At 38.7% G+C, this 15046-nt stretch overlaps 1 protein-coding gene across 1 annotated transcript; it reads left to right on the plus strand.

The window, feature by feature from the left end:
* The first annotated feature begins 2765 nt into the window (after positions 1 to 2765).
* LOC311498357 (uncharacterized protein) lies at positions 2766 to 14418 on the plus strand. The gene is made up of 12 exons (XM_084558902.1): positions 2766 to 3179; positions 3272 to 3453; positions 5052 to 5173; positions 5675 to 5699; positions 5781 to 5827; positions 5961 to 6108; positions 6217 to 6508; positions 7887 to 7992; positions 8556 to 8702; positions 9724 to 9784; positions 10223 to 10386; positions 11763 to 14418. Exons 2-12 carry the CDS (start codon positions 3288 to 3290, stop codon positions 11793 to 11795), a joined length of 1311 nt encoding a protein of 436 aa, XP_084415028.1. The 5' UTR covers positions 2766 to 3179; positions 3272 to 3287; the 3' UTR covers positions 11796 to 14418.
* The last annotated feature ends 628 nt before the right edge of the window (positions 14419 to 15046 follow it).

Here is a 15046-nt window from a genome sequence, read left to right on the forward strand (position 1 = left end):
TCCATTTGTTATTATTGTTGGTCATGTGCAGTTTGACTTTCTCTTCACGCTCTTAGAAGCACATTAGTCACATAAGGCATTTTGTCTGTCATGTTTAATGCACGGCAGACTGCTCATTTAACCTCTAGACAGATTTAAAAAAATATATAAATCTCTAAGCCTTAATCTTTGGGCGCATACTGACCCCCACTGTACATGACTGTTTCATTATTCATCCAAACACTAGAGTTTTTAAAAGATAAAACTAATTTTAAAAAATATTTTTAAACAAAAGTAAGTTATCTGATCTTTCAGATTCTAGTGTTTGGTTTCTGAGTGTCTGGGTGAATAATAAAACAGTGATCTGGAACAGCATCTCCAGCACCTCCACACTGAACACTGAGGCCCGTCAGGGCTGTGTGCTGCTGACTCAAGACTGCAGCAATGCACAGCTCGGACCACACCGTCAAGTTCGCAGATGATACGACCGTGGCGGGTCCATTAGCAGGAACGAAGAGTCAGAATACAGGGAGCAGGAGCAACATCATACTGCCTGGTGTAGAGCCAACATCATGTCTCTCAACTTTGACAAAACCAAGGAGATGGTTGTTGACTTCAGGAGAGCACAGAGCAACCACTCTCCGCTGATCATCAACGGATCCTCTGTACAGATCAAATTCCTCGGTGTTCACCCGGGAGAGAACCTCACCTGCTCACTCAAGAAAGCCCAACAGCGTCTCACAGCACATCTCCCACCCCACATCCTGACTACATTTTACAGAGGGACCACAGAGAGCATCCCGAGCACCTGAGCAGCTGCATCACAGTCTGAGTCGGGGACTGCACAATCTCGGATAGCAAGACCCCGCAGCAGATAGTGAGGAAAGCTGAGAACATTGTGGATGACCACACACACCCTTCACACACACTCTTCACCCTCCTTCCCTCTAGGAAAACGCACCAGAGCATTCAGGCCCATACAACCAGACCGTTTAACAGTTTCTTCCCTCAAGCCATCAGACTCTTGAACTCCCTGAAGCCAGACTGAACGCACACAGTACACACACACACACTCACAATCAAAACATAACATATATTCAGCCTTTGCACACATCTGCATATTGCCACACACTATGCTGCTAATCATTCAAAATGTTTACAGTCACTCTCTCATACTCTTGTTAGTCTGCTTATTAGTCGGCGCTGCTCTCTGTTGTTGCCTTTTTATAAGTACATTGTCTCCCAAGTGTTTTTGAACAGTCTTCAGTGTACTGTTTGTCTATGCACTGTTGGCACTGTCTGTCAGCACTGTTCGCACTGTTTTTATTGTCTGCATAAGCTTTCACACACGCACTTTATGCTCAGTCCCTTGTTTTGTACTTAGTCCAACTTCTTCATGCAGCTCCGTGGTCCTGGAGGAACGTCCTCCCAGCTCACAGAGTATTGCACCTGCCACATATGGCTGAAACGACAATAACAAACCTCTTTGACCTTTGATATTTAGACAATATGGACTACACCTGTGCAGTAGCTTATGTGCAAGATAAATTTATGTGAAGCTTATGGATTCATTGACTTGAAATGATTCAACCAAAGACTGAGTCTGCCTGACACTAGGCCCTTAACGTCCAAGTGGTGTAAAGAAAAGTGAATATGTCAACTAACTACCAGATGGTAATAAAGTCATCACACTTATAGGAGACCAGCCAAATATTTGGAAGCATATGGATCATCTACAGAGTGCAGACAAGTAAGTTTTCTCCATCCAGAAAAAAGGTCACACATGCCTTTAGCTTTGATTACAGCACGCATTTGCTGCGGCATTGTTCCGATAAACGTCTGCAATGTCACAAGATTTATTTCCATCCAGTGTTAATTTAATTAATTTTTCACCGAGATCTTGTATTGATGATGGGAGAGTCTGACCACTGCACAAAGCCTTCTCCACCACAACCCAAAGATTCTCAGTGGGGTTAAGGTCTGGACTCTGTGGTGGCCAATCCATGTGTGAAAATTATATCTCATGCTCCCTGAACCACTCTTTCAGAATTTGAGCCCGATGAATCCTGGCATTGTCATCTTGGAATATGCCCGTGGAAGAAAAAAATCAAGGAAGAAAAAATCCATTGATGGAATAACCTGGTCATTCAGTATATTCAGATAGTCAGCTGACCTCATTCTTTGGATACATAATGTTGCTGAACCTCGACCTGAGCAACTGCAGCAACCCCAGATCATAGCACTGCCCCCACAGGCTTGTACAGTAGACACTAGGCATGATGCGATGGTTACCCACTAGCCGACAGTTCTTAACCCAATTTTAGTAGTTTCTTCAGTCTCCTTAGATGTTTTCTCTGCTTGATGCATGCCAATGATTTGACCCTTCTCAAACAGGCTAACATCTTTTCCACGACCACAGGATGTGTCTTTCAACATGGTTGTTTAAGAAATGAGAAGCTACTCATTGCATCAGTTGGGGTTAAATAACTTGTTGCCAGCTGAAAGATATTCACCAATGCATAAACTATCCAATAGGAGGCTCATACTTATTGCTTAGTGAAATCCAGGTGGCGACTTTTTTTTTGACCAGGCAGTGTATATGTTAGGCTGTCTTTGAGGAGCCTGCTGGCTTTAAGATGGCTGCTGCAGGGAAACAGAGGGAGTGCACACTTGTCTGTAAACAGGTCAAAACAGGCCTGACTATGTTTAGCGTGTTGTTGTAAACTCCAGTTCTTACTCCAGTGGAGTGTCAAAGTTGATTATAATCACTTAAGATGCAAAGCACCCAGTAATTATGCTGGATTACAAGAAAATGTTCTACTTTATACTAACCGCTGGCATGAATGTGACAGATACTGCAGTCAGTGCCATGCGCAGGTTGTTTCACTCACTGACTATCACTGATTGATTTAAAAATAACTACTTTTACATTTCATGTTGTTCATGTAGTTTTGACAAATATTCTCGAGTATGCTTTAAGACGATCACATGCTTTCCAAGCAAACAGGTTAGTGTTGATGTGTATTTGCCCCCAAGCAGTAGGAGTGGTCGTCCTCGTCTAAAGGACAGCCAGTGTCAGATTACCTGCCTAACACTCATCTGTCCCGGTAGTGAACAAACAAACAGGTGGAGACTGGCTCAGCAGCACGACCTCGGCAGATAAGGAGAGACGTTCAAGTTTAGTCCAGACACGGGAAACTGTCAGTATTATATATTGAGCTGTTTATTATTCAAAGGCTCAACGTTGACCATTTTTAACTTTTACCTTTTTTTTTTTTTTTATCTTTTTCAGGACTTTACAGTACGAGATGAGAGGAAGGTACAAACGAAAGCAATCGAAAGAAGGAAGCGATGAAACAGACATGGGTGCTGGGCTCTCTCCTCTGCCAGGGGAAACCGCGGCGGGCTTAGCTGAGCCAGACACACCTGTTCCCGGCGTGACAGTCCACGACACAGGCAGTAGTAAAGGAGGAGGTAGGCGTACTTTGTTGTGTTGTTGGGCCTGAATAAGAAAATAAGAAAAAATAAAAATAACAAAAGAAAGAAAAAGTAGTTTTTTTTGACAAACTTACTTTTTAGCATTAGCTCATCCACAGCAGGCTCTTTGTTTATATAATACATCCCCCATAATGTATCCGGTGGCCGTGAGTATCTTTTGAATATTATATTATATTATATCTCATGTTTTTTAAAACCCTTTATTTAATGGCGCGAATATAGTTAACAAACCAAAAAGAATACTAAGAAAATAAAGAATAAAAATAAGTAGTTTCAAGAAGTTCAAGAAGTAGTGAACATTTATATACTTGCTTTTACGTACTCCTAGCCTTTTCTATAATACAATGTTACTCAAATAATTACCTTTGTTTTTATCCTATATACACATAAGTTATATAAACGTTGTGCTTGTGCACATCCAACAACATCATGAGCCTCAAAGGCCTTACCCACCCTTAGCCTCTTCCACACAATATATATGCGTGTGTGTGTGTGTGTGTGTGTGTATACACATACAAATATATACATACAAATATATACAAATATATATACATATATATACATATATATATATACATACATACATATATACATATATATATTTGTTGGATCTTGTATCTAACAAATATATATTTTTTAACAGTTTTAAATGACTGACAGCATATTTTTGTTAGAAAAATGCTCAAGGTATCTCAGCCGTGGTCATAGAAGGGATTCAAACCCGTGACCTTATGGTCCCCAAAAGCTCACAGCTTTCCTATTGTTTAAGGTCACCATCAAAACCCCACAAATTCGAATACACAGATATGGTACAAACACATATTGTTTTATTATTGTTATTATTTTTTATTTATTAATTTCCTATTTGACTTGTAACACCCTCTACTCCAAACTATTTTTCGTATGTTGTGCAGAATTACTTGTTCACAAAATTTTCCATTGTTTACTGCCATTGTGGCATGTGACTATGATCTAACCATCTAATCACTCCCACCCCTTTAACCTACTAATTTCAGTCATGAGCACTTCCCATCTCATTGAAGTAAAAATTTACTTCAGCCCCAATACTAAGCCCTGTGATATTTCATATTTTGTGCTCTTCTCTTTCTGCCTCAGCTGAAAAACTGTCTTGTGAGCTGCTGTGATGACAGGAAAAAATACAGTCAAATGTTGAGTTTGCTCTCATCTGTTAACATCTAGCAATCCACCTATACAAGTTTTAGTGATAGAATCAGTCTGAACTTAGCCATTTAAAGTTAGTTGGCGCATTTTCAGTTACTGATAGTAAACATGTGCTATGTTTCCTGCTCAGTCAGAGAAAACAAAATTGGGTTTCGCATTAATAGCTGTCCTTCTGACTATAATAAAAACTGTCCCCGTCATCTTTGTATAAGTATGAATATGACCCAAGAGACATGGGTCACTGACAAAAAAAAAAGCTTGAGACAAAAAGGCGACAGTTTTACCAGCTCCTCTAATGTTATTTTCCATATTAAATTCAGCCGATTCTCCGTCTGTTCGTCAGTGGAGTCTGAACCGGCCCTATGGATTCATCATGCATTGTTTTTCTCCAGGTACAAAATGCTCCATGTATGGCAGCGAAAAGGTCTACCTTGGAGTCCGCGTCAAAATGCCAGTAAGAGATCTCCTGAAAAATGTCCGTCTAGCCCAAGGCTGGGAACCTCAAGAATTTAAGGTAATTTCTTTGGAGACAGAAAGTAATAGTTGAGCCTGGTAATCATATGGAAACCTTTTACTCAGGGCGACATATCACAACAAATTATCCATTTCAATGTTAGTGAGTCATTCCCTTCTGTTTTTTCTACCCTTATTTTGACCAATTCCCACAATGGTGGCTCAGGATCCATTTCAATTTCAAAAACTTAAAAAACAAATGTGATTACTTATTGGAAGATTTAATGGAATACAGTAAATTCTGAATAATGCTTATTAAGTGAAAACGTTTTTTCCTTCTCGGCATTACTGTTTTCTTGAAGGAGACCAAATATGTGCCTGTTCACTATATTAATTAGGTTTGAAAATCACTCCCAGAGATATATGTAGCCTTGAAGTTGTAGTATGAAACCAATATACTTTTATCTTACATAATGTAACCCTATGTATCAAAAGAAGCTCATACAAAACAACTGACACTGTTGGAGTTTTTGTGTTTACAACATCTCATTTGTAATTGCAGCAGAGATGCAGAAAAGCTGCGAAAGGTCAGTAAATCCTTGATCTAATTCGGTTATTAAGGTGCTAGTGTGCCACCTGACTCTCACTTTTGAATTTTTGTTCCACAGGAGAAATAAAACGTGTGAAAACACGCGCAAGACGGCAAACTATCAAGGTGAGTGTTGAAAAACATACAGACCTCTGCTTCTGCCAAAAGTTTCCTTGAGACAAGTTAATGACAGGCTATAAATCAAATGGCATTTTGAAGAGCAGTTCAAATAACTCTGCATGGCGTGGCTGGCTTTCAGGTACAACACCCAACAAAAAGCCTGGAGGAGCTTGCAATTATCGTTGAGGTGCTGGAGGAGGATCTCAGGACTGGCAACACCTACCACTCCCCTCCCCAAAGTACAACATTCTTCGACCCTCCAATGTCTCCTGAGCTTTCTCCATATGGTAATTCCCGGGGAGCATGTCCATATTATGACAGTTACTCTTTAAAATACAACCTTGATGACGAGTATATACCACCACTTAATATGCCGCATTATCTCCTTCCTCTAGGTGCGGGATGCAATAGTGACAAGTATGATGAATTGACCCCCACACCCCAGTTCTACGTGGCCTACTCACCAGACTACCAACAGAGCCCACCCCCTCCCGATTTCATGTACACCAGCCCCGAGCCCACCAGCGTTGGAAACATGACCCCAAGTTATGAAGTGTGGGAGGACTGGAACCACAACTGGAACATGAGTAGCTCTGCATTCTTCTGGACACAGCTGCAGAAAGAGGAGAGCCAGCTGAGGGACATCTCTGATGCAGCGCTGCTGTCCACCGATGAACAGGGCAGGACGTAAGTTTAGTCTAAGACTGTCGTTGTATGACTGTGGAAACTATATGGTTGAAGGGGCACTACACTGTTCGTATTCCTCACAGTCTGTAGACAAATTTTGGAGTACTGTTGGAGTACTTGCTCTGAAGTAAAAACTGATACACGTTTATGTCAAAAGATCAAAACTACATCAATAACTAATATGTTTAATTCTATGCAGTAGATTTAATTTGTGCTGCTCTGTGTATATATTGCAGTCCCAGCCTTCTCAAATAGATGAGATGATTATAGACTCGCGTCAGTGGACATTTTTTTTTAGACGCAGACATGAACTAGTTTGGTCACATTAGTTGTTCCGGTAAGAAGCATATTTTTCATAGAAGAGATATTTGAAATGTCAGAGCAGAGGTTGCGCTAGATTTTTTTGTTGCTCGTCATTTTGACTGACAGGGTCATAAAAATCCCGTCATAATCTATTTTTACCCGTCACTTTAATTTTTTAAAATGATAATAATGACATATTGAATAGCATTTAAATTTCATTAACTTTAAGTTCTTTTTCAGAACAGTTTTGACTTTAAATGGTAAAAAAAAAAAAAAAAAAAGTTTAGGCTGCCGACACGTCCGTACTCGGACCTGGACTGCTAGGCTAACAGCTCTGTACAAACCCCCGCTTTTATCAAGGCTTCCATCAGGTAGTTTTTTAAAATAAAATTTGCCTTCCATCAGTCCTAGCAACGTGCTTTCATCCGATTCCTCGATTCTGGTAGCCGTAGCTGCATAAATATAAATATATAGGCCTACATAGGCTATATATTGTATATATGTCTATGGTTAGCCGAGCTCTGACGTGTGCGTCAGTGTAATCTGTGTACCAGGAAATCGTGCACTGACAAAAGTTCCGCGATGTTTGGAACGAAAACTGTGATTAGAGACAAGAGCCAATTAATAAGGTCACTCGCCACCAAGTGGTCAGGGGTGTGAATTGCAATCTGCCAAAATGACGGATGGCCTTCAAATTTTTCCGTCACAGTTTAAAAAAAACAGTCAATGACGGAAAATATTCAGTTAACGCGACCCCTGTGTCAGAGCAGAAAATTATTATATTATGAAAAGGATTATGGTGCAGCTACCTTTCACTACCTTTTTGGTTAATATTATTAGCAACTATGACCGGTCAGAGCGGTTGGCTTTAGATGTTTTATGTTGAGTGGGTTGAGCTCAAGAATTACAAAAATTACAAGCATCCTGCAGGATAGGTCTTACCCTTTTTTAATGTATTTTTCAGACTGAACAACATTCTGAACAACAAGTTCAGACCTGTTTTCCTCCGTTGTGCTGTAGACTGCTCTAGAATATCTTTACTTTGATCTAAATATGTCAGTGCTTCTCCTTTCAGAGCTCTCCATAAAGTGGCCACTGTCGGAAAGAGAGCGCTGGGCTATGCTCTTGCTAAAAGGATGGCTGCACTGAACATCTTGGACACCAAAGACTCTGATGGAATGGTACCGTACAAACTGATTTGCGTTTCTATTTAGTTTTATGTAAATCTGTCTGCTAAATTTCACAACAACAGGAGTATTTTATCGAGAAAGCTTTTCATAAAGAGTTCTGAGCAAAATTGTTACAATGATTCAACAAGATTAACTAGGTTGCACACAAAGCAACTAAGATGAAGCCCTAATAATACAGATCACAAAGAACCGTCTCCTTGTCACTATATGTACACTATAGGTGGTAATTTAACGCTATAACAGACAGAAAGTCAGTTTGCACAGCAGCATAACAAGTTTTTATGATGTAAAATTAGTCTGTTAAACTGTAATCTGGGTGATATTTATTTAAACTGCAATTAAAAAAAATAAAAAAATCTTCACTTTTACTTTACAGATGTATTTATACGGATAGTTACACACACAGCCACAGTTGTTCCTCCCTTTTCACTGTCACGGATACCGCTGCTTAACCACACGGAAACCTATCACCGCAGGGTGCTTTGAACACATTTTGATTGCAGGTTATTTTGTTTCACAACCCACAGTTTATGTTTGTTGCCCTGTCTTTGCAGACTGCCCTCCTCTATGCGGCAAAGCACAACCACCACCTGATGGTGGCAGACCTGATCAATCTGGGAGCAGACGTCAATGTGAAGAACAACTGTGGAAAGTCCTGCCTCCATCTCAGTGCTGAGAATGGCTACATCAGAGTCCTGGAGGTTAGAGTCCTTAGGAGTGTGTTTGTGCTGTTCCGTCATTGGTTGATTGTAGCAGGGTACTAGATCAGGGTTACTTCTAACAAGCAGCATAACCCCTTTTGTCACAACTCATTGGCTGCTACTGATTCACAGTGCCTCTGAGCCAAGCCAGCAGATGAAAGAGGTTTTAAAGCATTCCAACAAGTGTCATGTGTTGAGCAAACTTGTTTGATGTTAATTTTCTTGCGATGGATGACTCACGCTGTACAGAATGTCCAGAGAACAAAATTGCTCCTTTTAAATGTTAACTGTGGGTGTGTAAAGAAGATTTTCTCAGGTGAAGTTATATAGCACCTTTGTGCGTCAAAGTAAATACATCACCTGAGTTTATTTTTATAGCTCTCCTCAAATATGCACAGCAGATGTTGTTTGACAAGACTGTTTTTCTACTGCGTGTGGATAACAAAGTTTAAGACCAAGCTTTTTTCTCATTCCCACCTTCTTTAACCATTCCTCATTTTAGACTGGAGATGCAACAGTTAGTTGACAAAGTGTTTGATTAAATTGCCTTACCTTGAGGGCGACAAAATCTTTTTTGGGGCTATCCATTTTGAAAACGTCAGCTTGGGGTTGTGGGAAATAGTTTTTGTCTTTTTAGAGATTAAATTATTAATCACTAAAGGTATAAACTAATCTGCAAGTGGCAATTATCATTAGTTCCAGTACCATTTAAGACCATGCACTGAAGACTCATTCCTCAACCACGCGACATATCTAACTACATAGCAAGAATGCACTGACTACCTATGACTACCTATAGCTATATGATTGACATTCATTAGGTCGTCAAATCAAAGGTCAAGTCAAATCCAGTGGGTGTAATTCAATTAAAACTTGTGCAACCTCCACCAACTTTTTTGTTCATCTGCTTCAAATCACATTTGTGTTGCGTTGCACTGTAGTCATGCTTTTTGGAGAGCGTGTTGTGAAGAACACATTTGCTCATATTCTATATTTAATCAGTATTTATGTTTTCTAACAGGTGCTAAAACAGGCAATGATGGATGACATGTATGTTGACGTTGAAGCTACTGATAACTCTGGTAAGTACTGAGAACCTTGAAATCTTTGAAACATCTGAGTAACTAAAAAAAGAAGTAAAAAAAAAAAAAAACAAGCAGAGACAAGCGAGTTGAAGCAAACGAGGTAAAAAAAAAAAAAAAAAAAGAAAAAGTGACTAGTTGCACTTTAAAGCCCTGCAAAAAAGTCCTCTCAACAAGAATTGAGTTTTCTGCATTTAATGTCAATATGAACAAAGTTAGCTTTCTGAGCAGCAAAGATCTTGAGAAGAGTTATACAAACTCTACAAATGAAAAAAGGTACATGTAAAGAATCCAGCGTTAAATCGTGATCAAATATTTTATATCTATAGACATATAGTGTCTATTGGCAGCCCTAATATTGTGATATAAGAGTTACGAAATGTATGTGGTGAACACAAGCATATCTCAAATATCCAATGTGAACGTCTGTGTTCTTAGGAATGAGTGTCCTCCAGTGTGCTTCACTGGCTTTGAAGACCACCGTGTGCAAGCTGGAAAACAGCAAATCCCACAGTCACACCAGACTGAACACGCTCCGCCAAGAGCAGATGATGGAGACCCTGGAGTGTCTGCTGCAGATGGGCAGCTACCTCCATACCATGGTATGTCAAATTTTATGGGATTGTAGTTTCCAATGATTGTTTGGTACGCTGGTAACACTGAGTGGGCCCACTACCAATGTGAAACACAGCGTTTTGCAACACAAAATAACGTGTTCATTTGTTTGTTCACTTGCTGCTATTCTAACCGAAGCAGCAACCGAAGTTGTTAGGTGCTCAGAGCCTTTTAACGTCTGTAGCCGGGGGACATTCAACATCATTATGGGCCATTCCCTTTTGTTTGTAGTTTGGCCTTTTGGCGTGGCAGCATAAAACTATGAACAAATAATGAGTCACAGGTGACATAGGTGATGAGTTATCAGTGTGAATTTAAGTAAATAATATGTACCTGTTATCTATTTACACACCTATAGCTGTGGATCCTCACTGGTCCCTTGTTAACCGTTTCTTGAATGTGTCCTGAGTTATTGGTCGCAAGTTAACAGCTTGAAATAAGATATATGCTTTATTGTCTGTCCCAGATGGTGACAGAAATTCTTCTTTGACAAGGCTCACAAGGAAGTAATCATGCAATTCCCATCAAGACACATTCAACAGTAAAAACACAATTAAAAACACACATTTAGAGATTTTTTGTAGTTTTTTCTGGGCCAGTGGAACTTTGTACCTTCTGCCTGATGGCAGTAACTGGAAGGAGTGGTGAAGGGGATGAGAAGGGTCCCCTGTGATCAGGGTGGCCTTCCTGATCACTGCTATAAAGTTACGCTTACTTTGCTGGCCTGGTTTGTTAATTGGGAGAGTCTGATCTTGTGTATGTTGAACCTCATTTGGGATGCAGTAGAAAATTGTAATAGGTGCTGGTTTTAATGGAACTGCCAACCACAAACATGGCTGCTTTTTGTGTGTGTGCGTCATGACGTATGGAATTGGGGGAATGATACATATTATGGAATAAGCTGTAAAATCCCTGTGCAGTTTAGTGCTATGTTTTGTATGTTATTTGAGTGACATGTAGAGCAATTTTCTTCCTAATTAAAATGGGAAGACTGAAAGACTGGTTGAGGACCAGACAGCCCTGTTACTCAACTGCTGTGTGTTCAAATGTATGTGTCATCACAAAGCTAGGAGTGTCTCTAATGTGTCATCACATTAACTGATGTTGGATTCTTTACCGAAACTACTGAGTGTAGCTTAGCGTAATACACATTTTGTTTGTATACATAGCAGACTTTTGGTTTTTGTCTCGGATTATTTCGCAGGCCTTGCACACCAGCTCATATGGTCCTCTGTAGACCAGTCCTGACTTCTAACATTTGTTTCTAAAGGGATATCTTACTGGCACCTGTGTGTTAAGTGGACTGCAGTGAAACTTTTGATACAGACTTTTGAATACTAACTCACTTGTTCCTCTTTCTCAGGGGAGCCGGAGTATGCAGCCCAGAATTGGATGAGCACCCGGCACATCCGCCTGGCAGGGCATTTTGGAGACCCGACAGTAATGTTTCGAGTTTGGTTCAGGCTTGAACTTGCCTTGGAGAGACCTTGATTAATGAGGTTCTTTCCTCTTGTGATTTTAGGCCTGTTATGTAAAGCATCTAACATAATGCGTGCAGTGAAAATACTTGACTTGCAATCAGGTATTTATTGTAACTCACGCAAAAATGTTAGGTGCCCATCAGCTGGTTTCTGTGAAACTTCCATTGTTTGTAACATTTAAGTAACAAGTAGTCCTCAGTTAGTATGTTCCTGGAGATTCCAACGTAAAATCTATGGCAGGGTTTTAGAAATATGTTAGTGTGAATAGCCTTTTATGACACGATTATTCTAATTGCCCAGCAGTGCTTTAAAAGCTGGACTTGTTTTCAGCATCATTATCATTTGATGGGTTTTATATTAGAAAGAAATTATTTAAATCCTCTAAACATTAGGTTGTAGCTTATAATTCAAATGCCAGAGGTTGTAGTTCATTGTTGTGTATATATCACATAACATGTAATCCCAGTAACGGGGTTATTCAGGTATTAGTTACTTTTATACTTCTCTCTGGATTTTGATTGTAACCAAAGTGATTTAAAGCCATATAATTTACACGTTGGATCTTTAGAGGACTTTTGTACTAAAGGACAATCAACTTTTCGTAAACATTGTATGGTGATGGGGAGTAAATACAGTTTTAATTTGACTTCCCTCACACGGCTGTTAAACAGTCTTCAGCCTGTTATGTGCAGGGAGTTTTAGTTTATGTTTTACCTTTTAGCATGTTAAGTTGGTGAACTGGAATATAACAAGATGTGTTATTGATCAGTTTTCATACTTCAATGTGCTGTATCTTGTTTATTTGTTTTCTTATTGCAACTTCAATCCCACCTGTTCTTGTTGGATTGAGATTCATAATGTACTAAGTTTAGCTCAAAGTCTGAAAGCAAATACATTGAGCTCGGCCAAATCTGAGGAGTTTTCCAACAACTTCAAATTCGTACACATTGTATCATATGTATTAAATACATGCCGGAAAATTAAAACAACAGGGGTGACGATCTAGCTCACTCCCTGAAGTTATTGACCAACGAACCAACAATGTTTTTAGCACTTTTAGAACTATACGGCATTGGTGGCTGACAAGCTGGGTAATTGCTGATGGTAAATGGAATATTTTTCCTCTTTCCCTGCATTCAGGTATTATTCTAAGCAAGGCTAAATATTGCCTGTATCACTCTTTCCCTGATAAATACTCATTTTAATATAGTTTTCTTTTTTTATCAAATAATTAAGTGAATGCATTTGTATATCTTTGTATAACATTAGAGCATTTATTAGATATTTTGGGAATGGGTTTAAACCATATGAAAACCATATATGATGATATAGTAGATGTGAACATAAAGTGGATCACTTTTTTGTTTTCTAATATCATGGTTACACTTATGTTTTTTGTGGCGTGGCGGTGGTCAGCAGATATTTAATATATACAAATGTAATACAGGGTGAAGATTGTGAAGTTATACATGTGGCAGAAGAACAAAGGCTAGATTTTAATTAACCAGCTATGTGTCTCAGCGGACGAAAGGAACGCTTGTTGTGGACTTGAATGACCATGTTTTACAGTTTATTCAAGTCCTCTTTTTGAGAGCACTTCTAAAAGAGTCACAAAGTGACCGAGAGTCGGTAAAAAGCTAGAAATGTCTTAAACAACATAATAAAATATAACAATGTTAGAGGAACTGTAATACTCTGTGGGATTAAGGAATATAGGTTTGGATGCATATAAAATGATGCTTGTAAAATAATGAATAAATGTAATATGCATGGTAACATGAGTCATAAGCTCTTCCTAAAGAATTTAGTGAAATATACAGATTTGTTTTTTCCTTTTTCCGTGCAGAGGGTTATCAGGTTTAGGCAATAACAAACTCTTTTGTAGCACTTTTGGATCTTGGTTAATCACTTGGTTTATTGATTAGCATGAAATACGTTCTTTCACTGTGTAGTACAAGTACTAAAAGGAATTTTGTTCATTTACTGTATGAAATATGGTGAAAAATATTATAGTAAGCTGCTTACTTATCCAGTTTTATATCTGAAAATGTACACCTATGGCTGGGGGTTCATTTGTATTTGTGATTATATGTGATGTATTTTTGTCCCAATAAATTAGTTTCTTGTAGAAAAAAAAAAAAATCTCAAAAGGAGTCACTGAGGACTCATTTGTCGACGCTGCCAACTGAACCTTGGGGTTGTTTTTGCATTGTAAACCATGGGATGTTTGATGAATCATGCAGATTAGTACAATTCCGTTTTCTGTTTGTAACAGGAATGATGTTTCAGCCACAGTTTTTCGAAATACAGATGACACATAAAGAGCAGAACACTCCTCATTGATCAGAAAAGTAGATTTTTTGTGTTTTTTTGTTTTTTTTAAAGAAATCCAATCTCACAGTAATGCAATATCTTACACATTCATAGACAATGGCTACATCTATTTCCTGTAGCTCAGTGTGTCAGTATACCTGTGGAGCAGGTTATTTTTACAAGAAAAACTTTTGTTTTTGTAATACATGGTTATTCACAATGCCACAGTGTCTATTGTCTGTAATCACTGTTCATGCTTTATTTATTTTTACCAATACTCTATGGTGTGTTGATAATTAAAAACCAGAAAGATACAGTTTCCTCATAGCAACAAAAATCTAGATTAAAAGACACTCAGGTCTTATAGTTTATTGTGTGTTAAAGGAATGATGAATCAGTCTTGGAAAAGGGTGACAGCAGCCACTGCAACTCAACAGAATAAAATAATCAGAGAAAATATCTACTGTCTAATCTGCCGTCTATAATAATTACAAAGACAAATGTTTTGAGTTTGAATGGATGAACGTTCAGTGCGAAAAAACTGACCTAAAGTTCAACACACTTTAGGCTTCAACACGAAGCACACTTTTTAAAGAATGTCTTTTCCTCAAATACGTTACTGTTGAACTTCAAAGAGCCATAGACTATAGCAAAACATGTGCAAAACCAGTTTTGTCTCTTGTGGAAGACAATAAAATGACTGCTGAGTCATAATACAACTGAAAATGAACTGCCAAAACATGCATCATAATTACTCCATACTTAATGTGATGTCTATAAAAATGCCATGGCCATGAACAAAGTGTATATTAGTCTGTTACACACTAATTAAGTACGTAACGTAAAATAGTAA

Source organism: Chelon labrosus (genome assembly GCF_963514085.1).
Source record: "Chelon labrosus genome assembly, chromosome: 13".
In the NCBI taxonomy this organism is placed as follows: Eukaryota; Metazoa; Chordata; class Actinopteri; order Mugiliformes; family Mugilidae; genus Chelon; species Chelon labrosus.

Coding starts and splice junctions, on each gene's coding strand:
- LOC311498357 (XM_084558902.1), top strand. CDS start 3,288: ATGAGAGGAAGGTACAAACGAAAGCAATCGAAAGAAGGAAGCGATGAA. Junction 5,174..5,674: donor GGGAACCTCAAGAATTTAAG/GTAATTTCTTTG, acceptor TTGTAATTGCAG/CAGAGATGCAGAAAAGCTGC. Junction 7,993..8,555: donor CCAAAGACTCTGATGGAATG/GTACCGTACAAA, acceptor CTGTCTTTGCAG/ACTGCCCTCCTCTATGCGGC.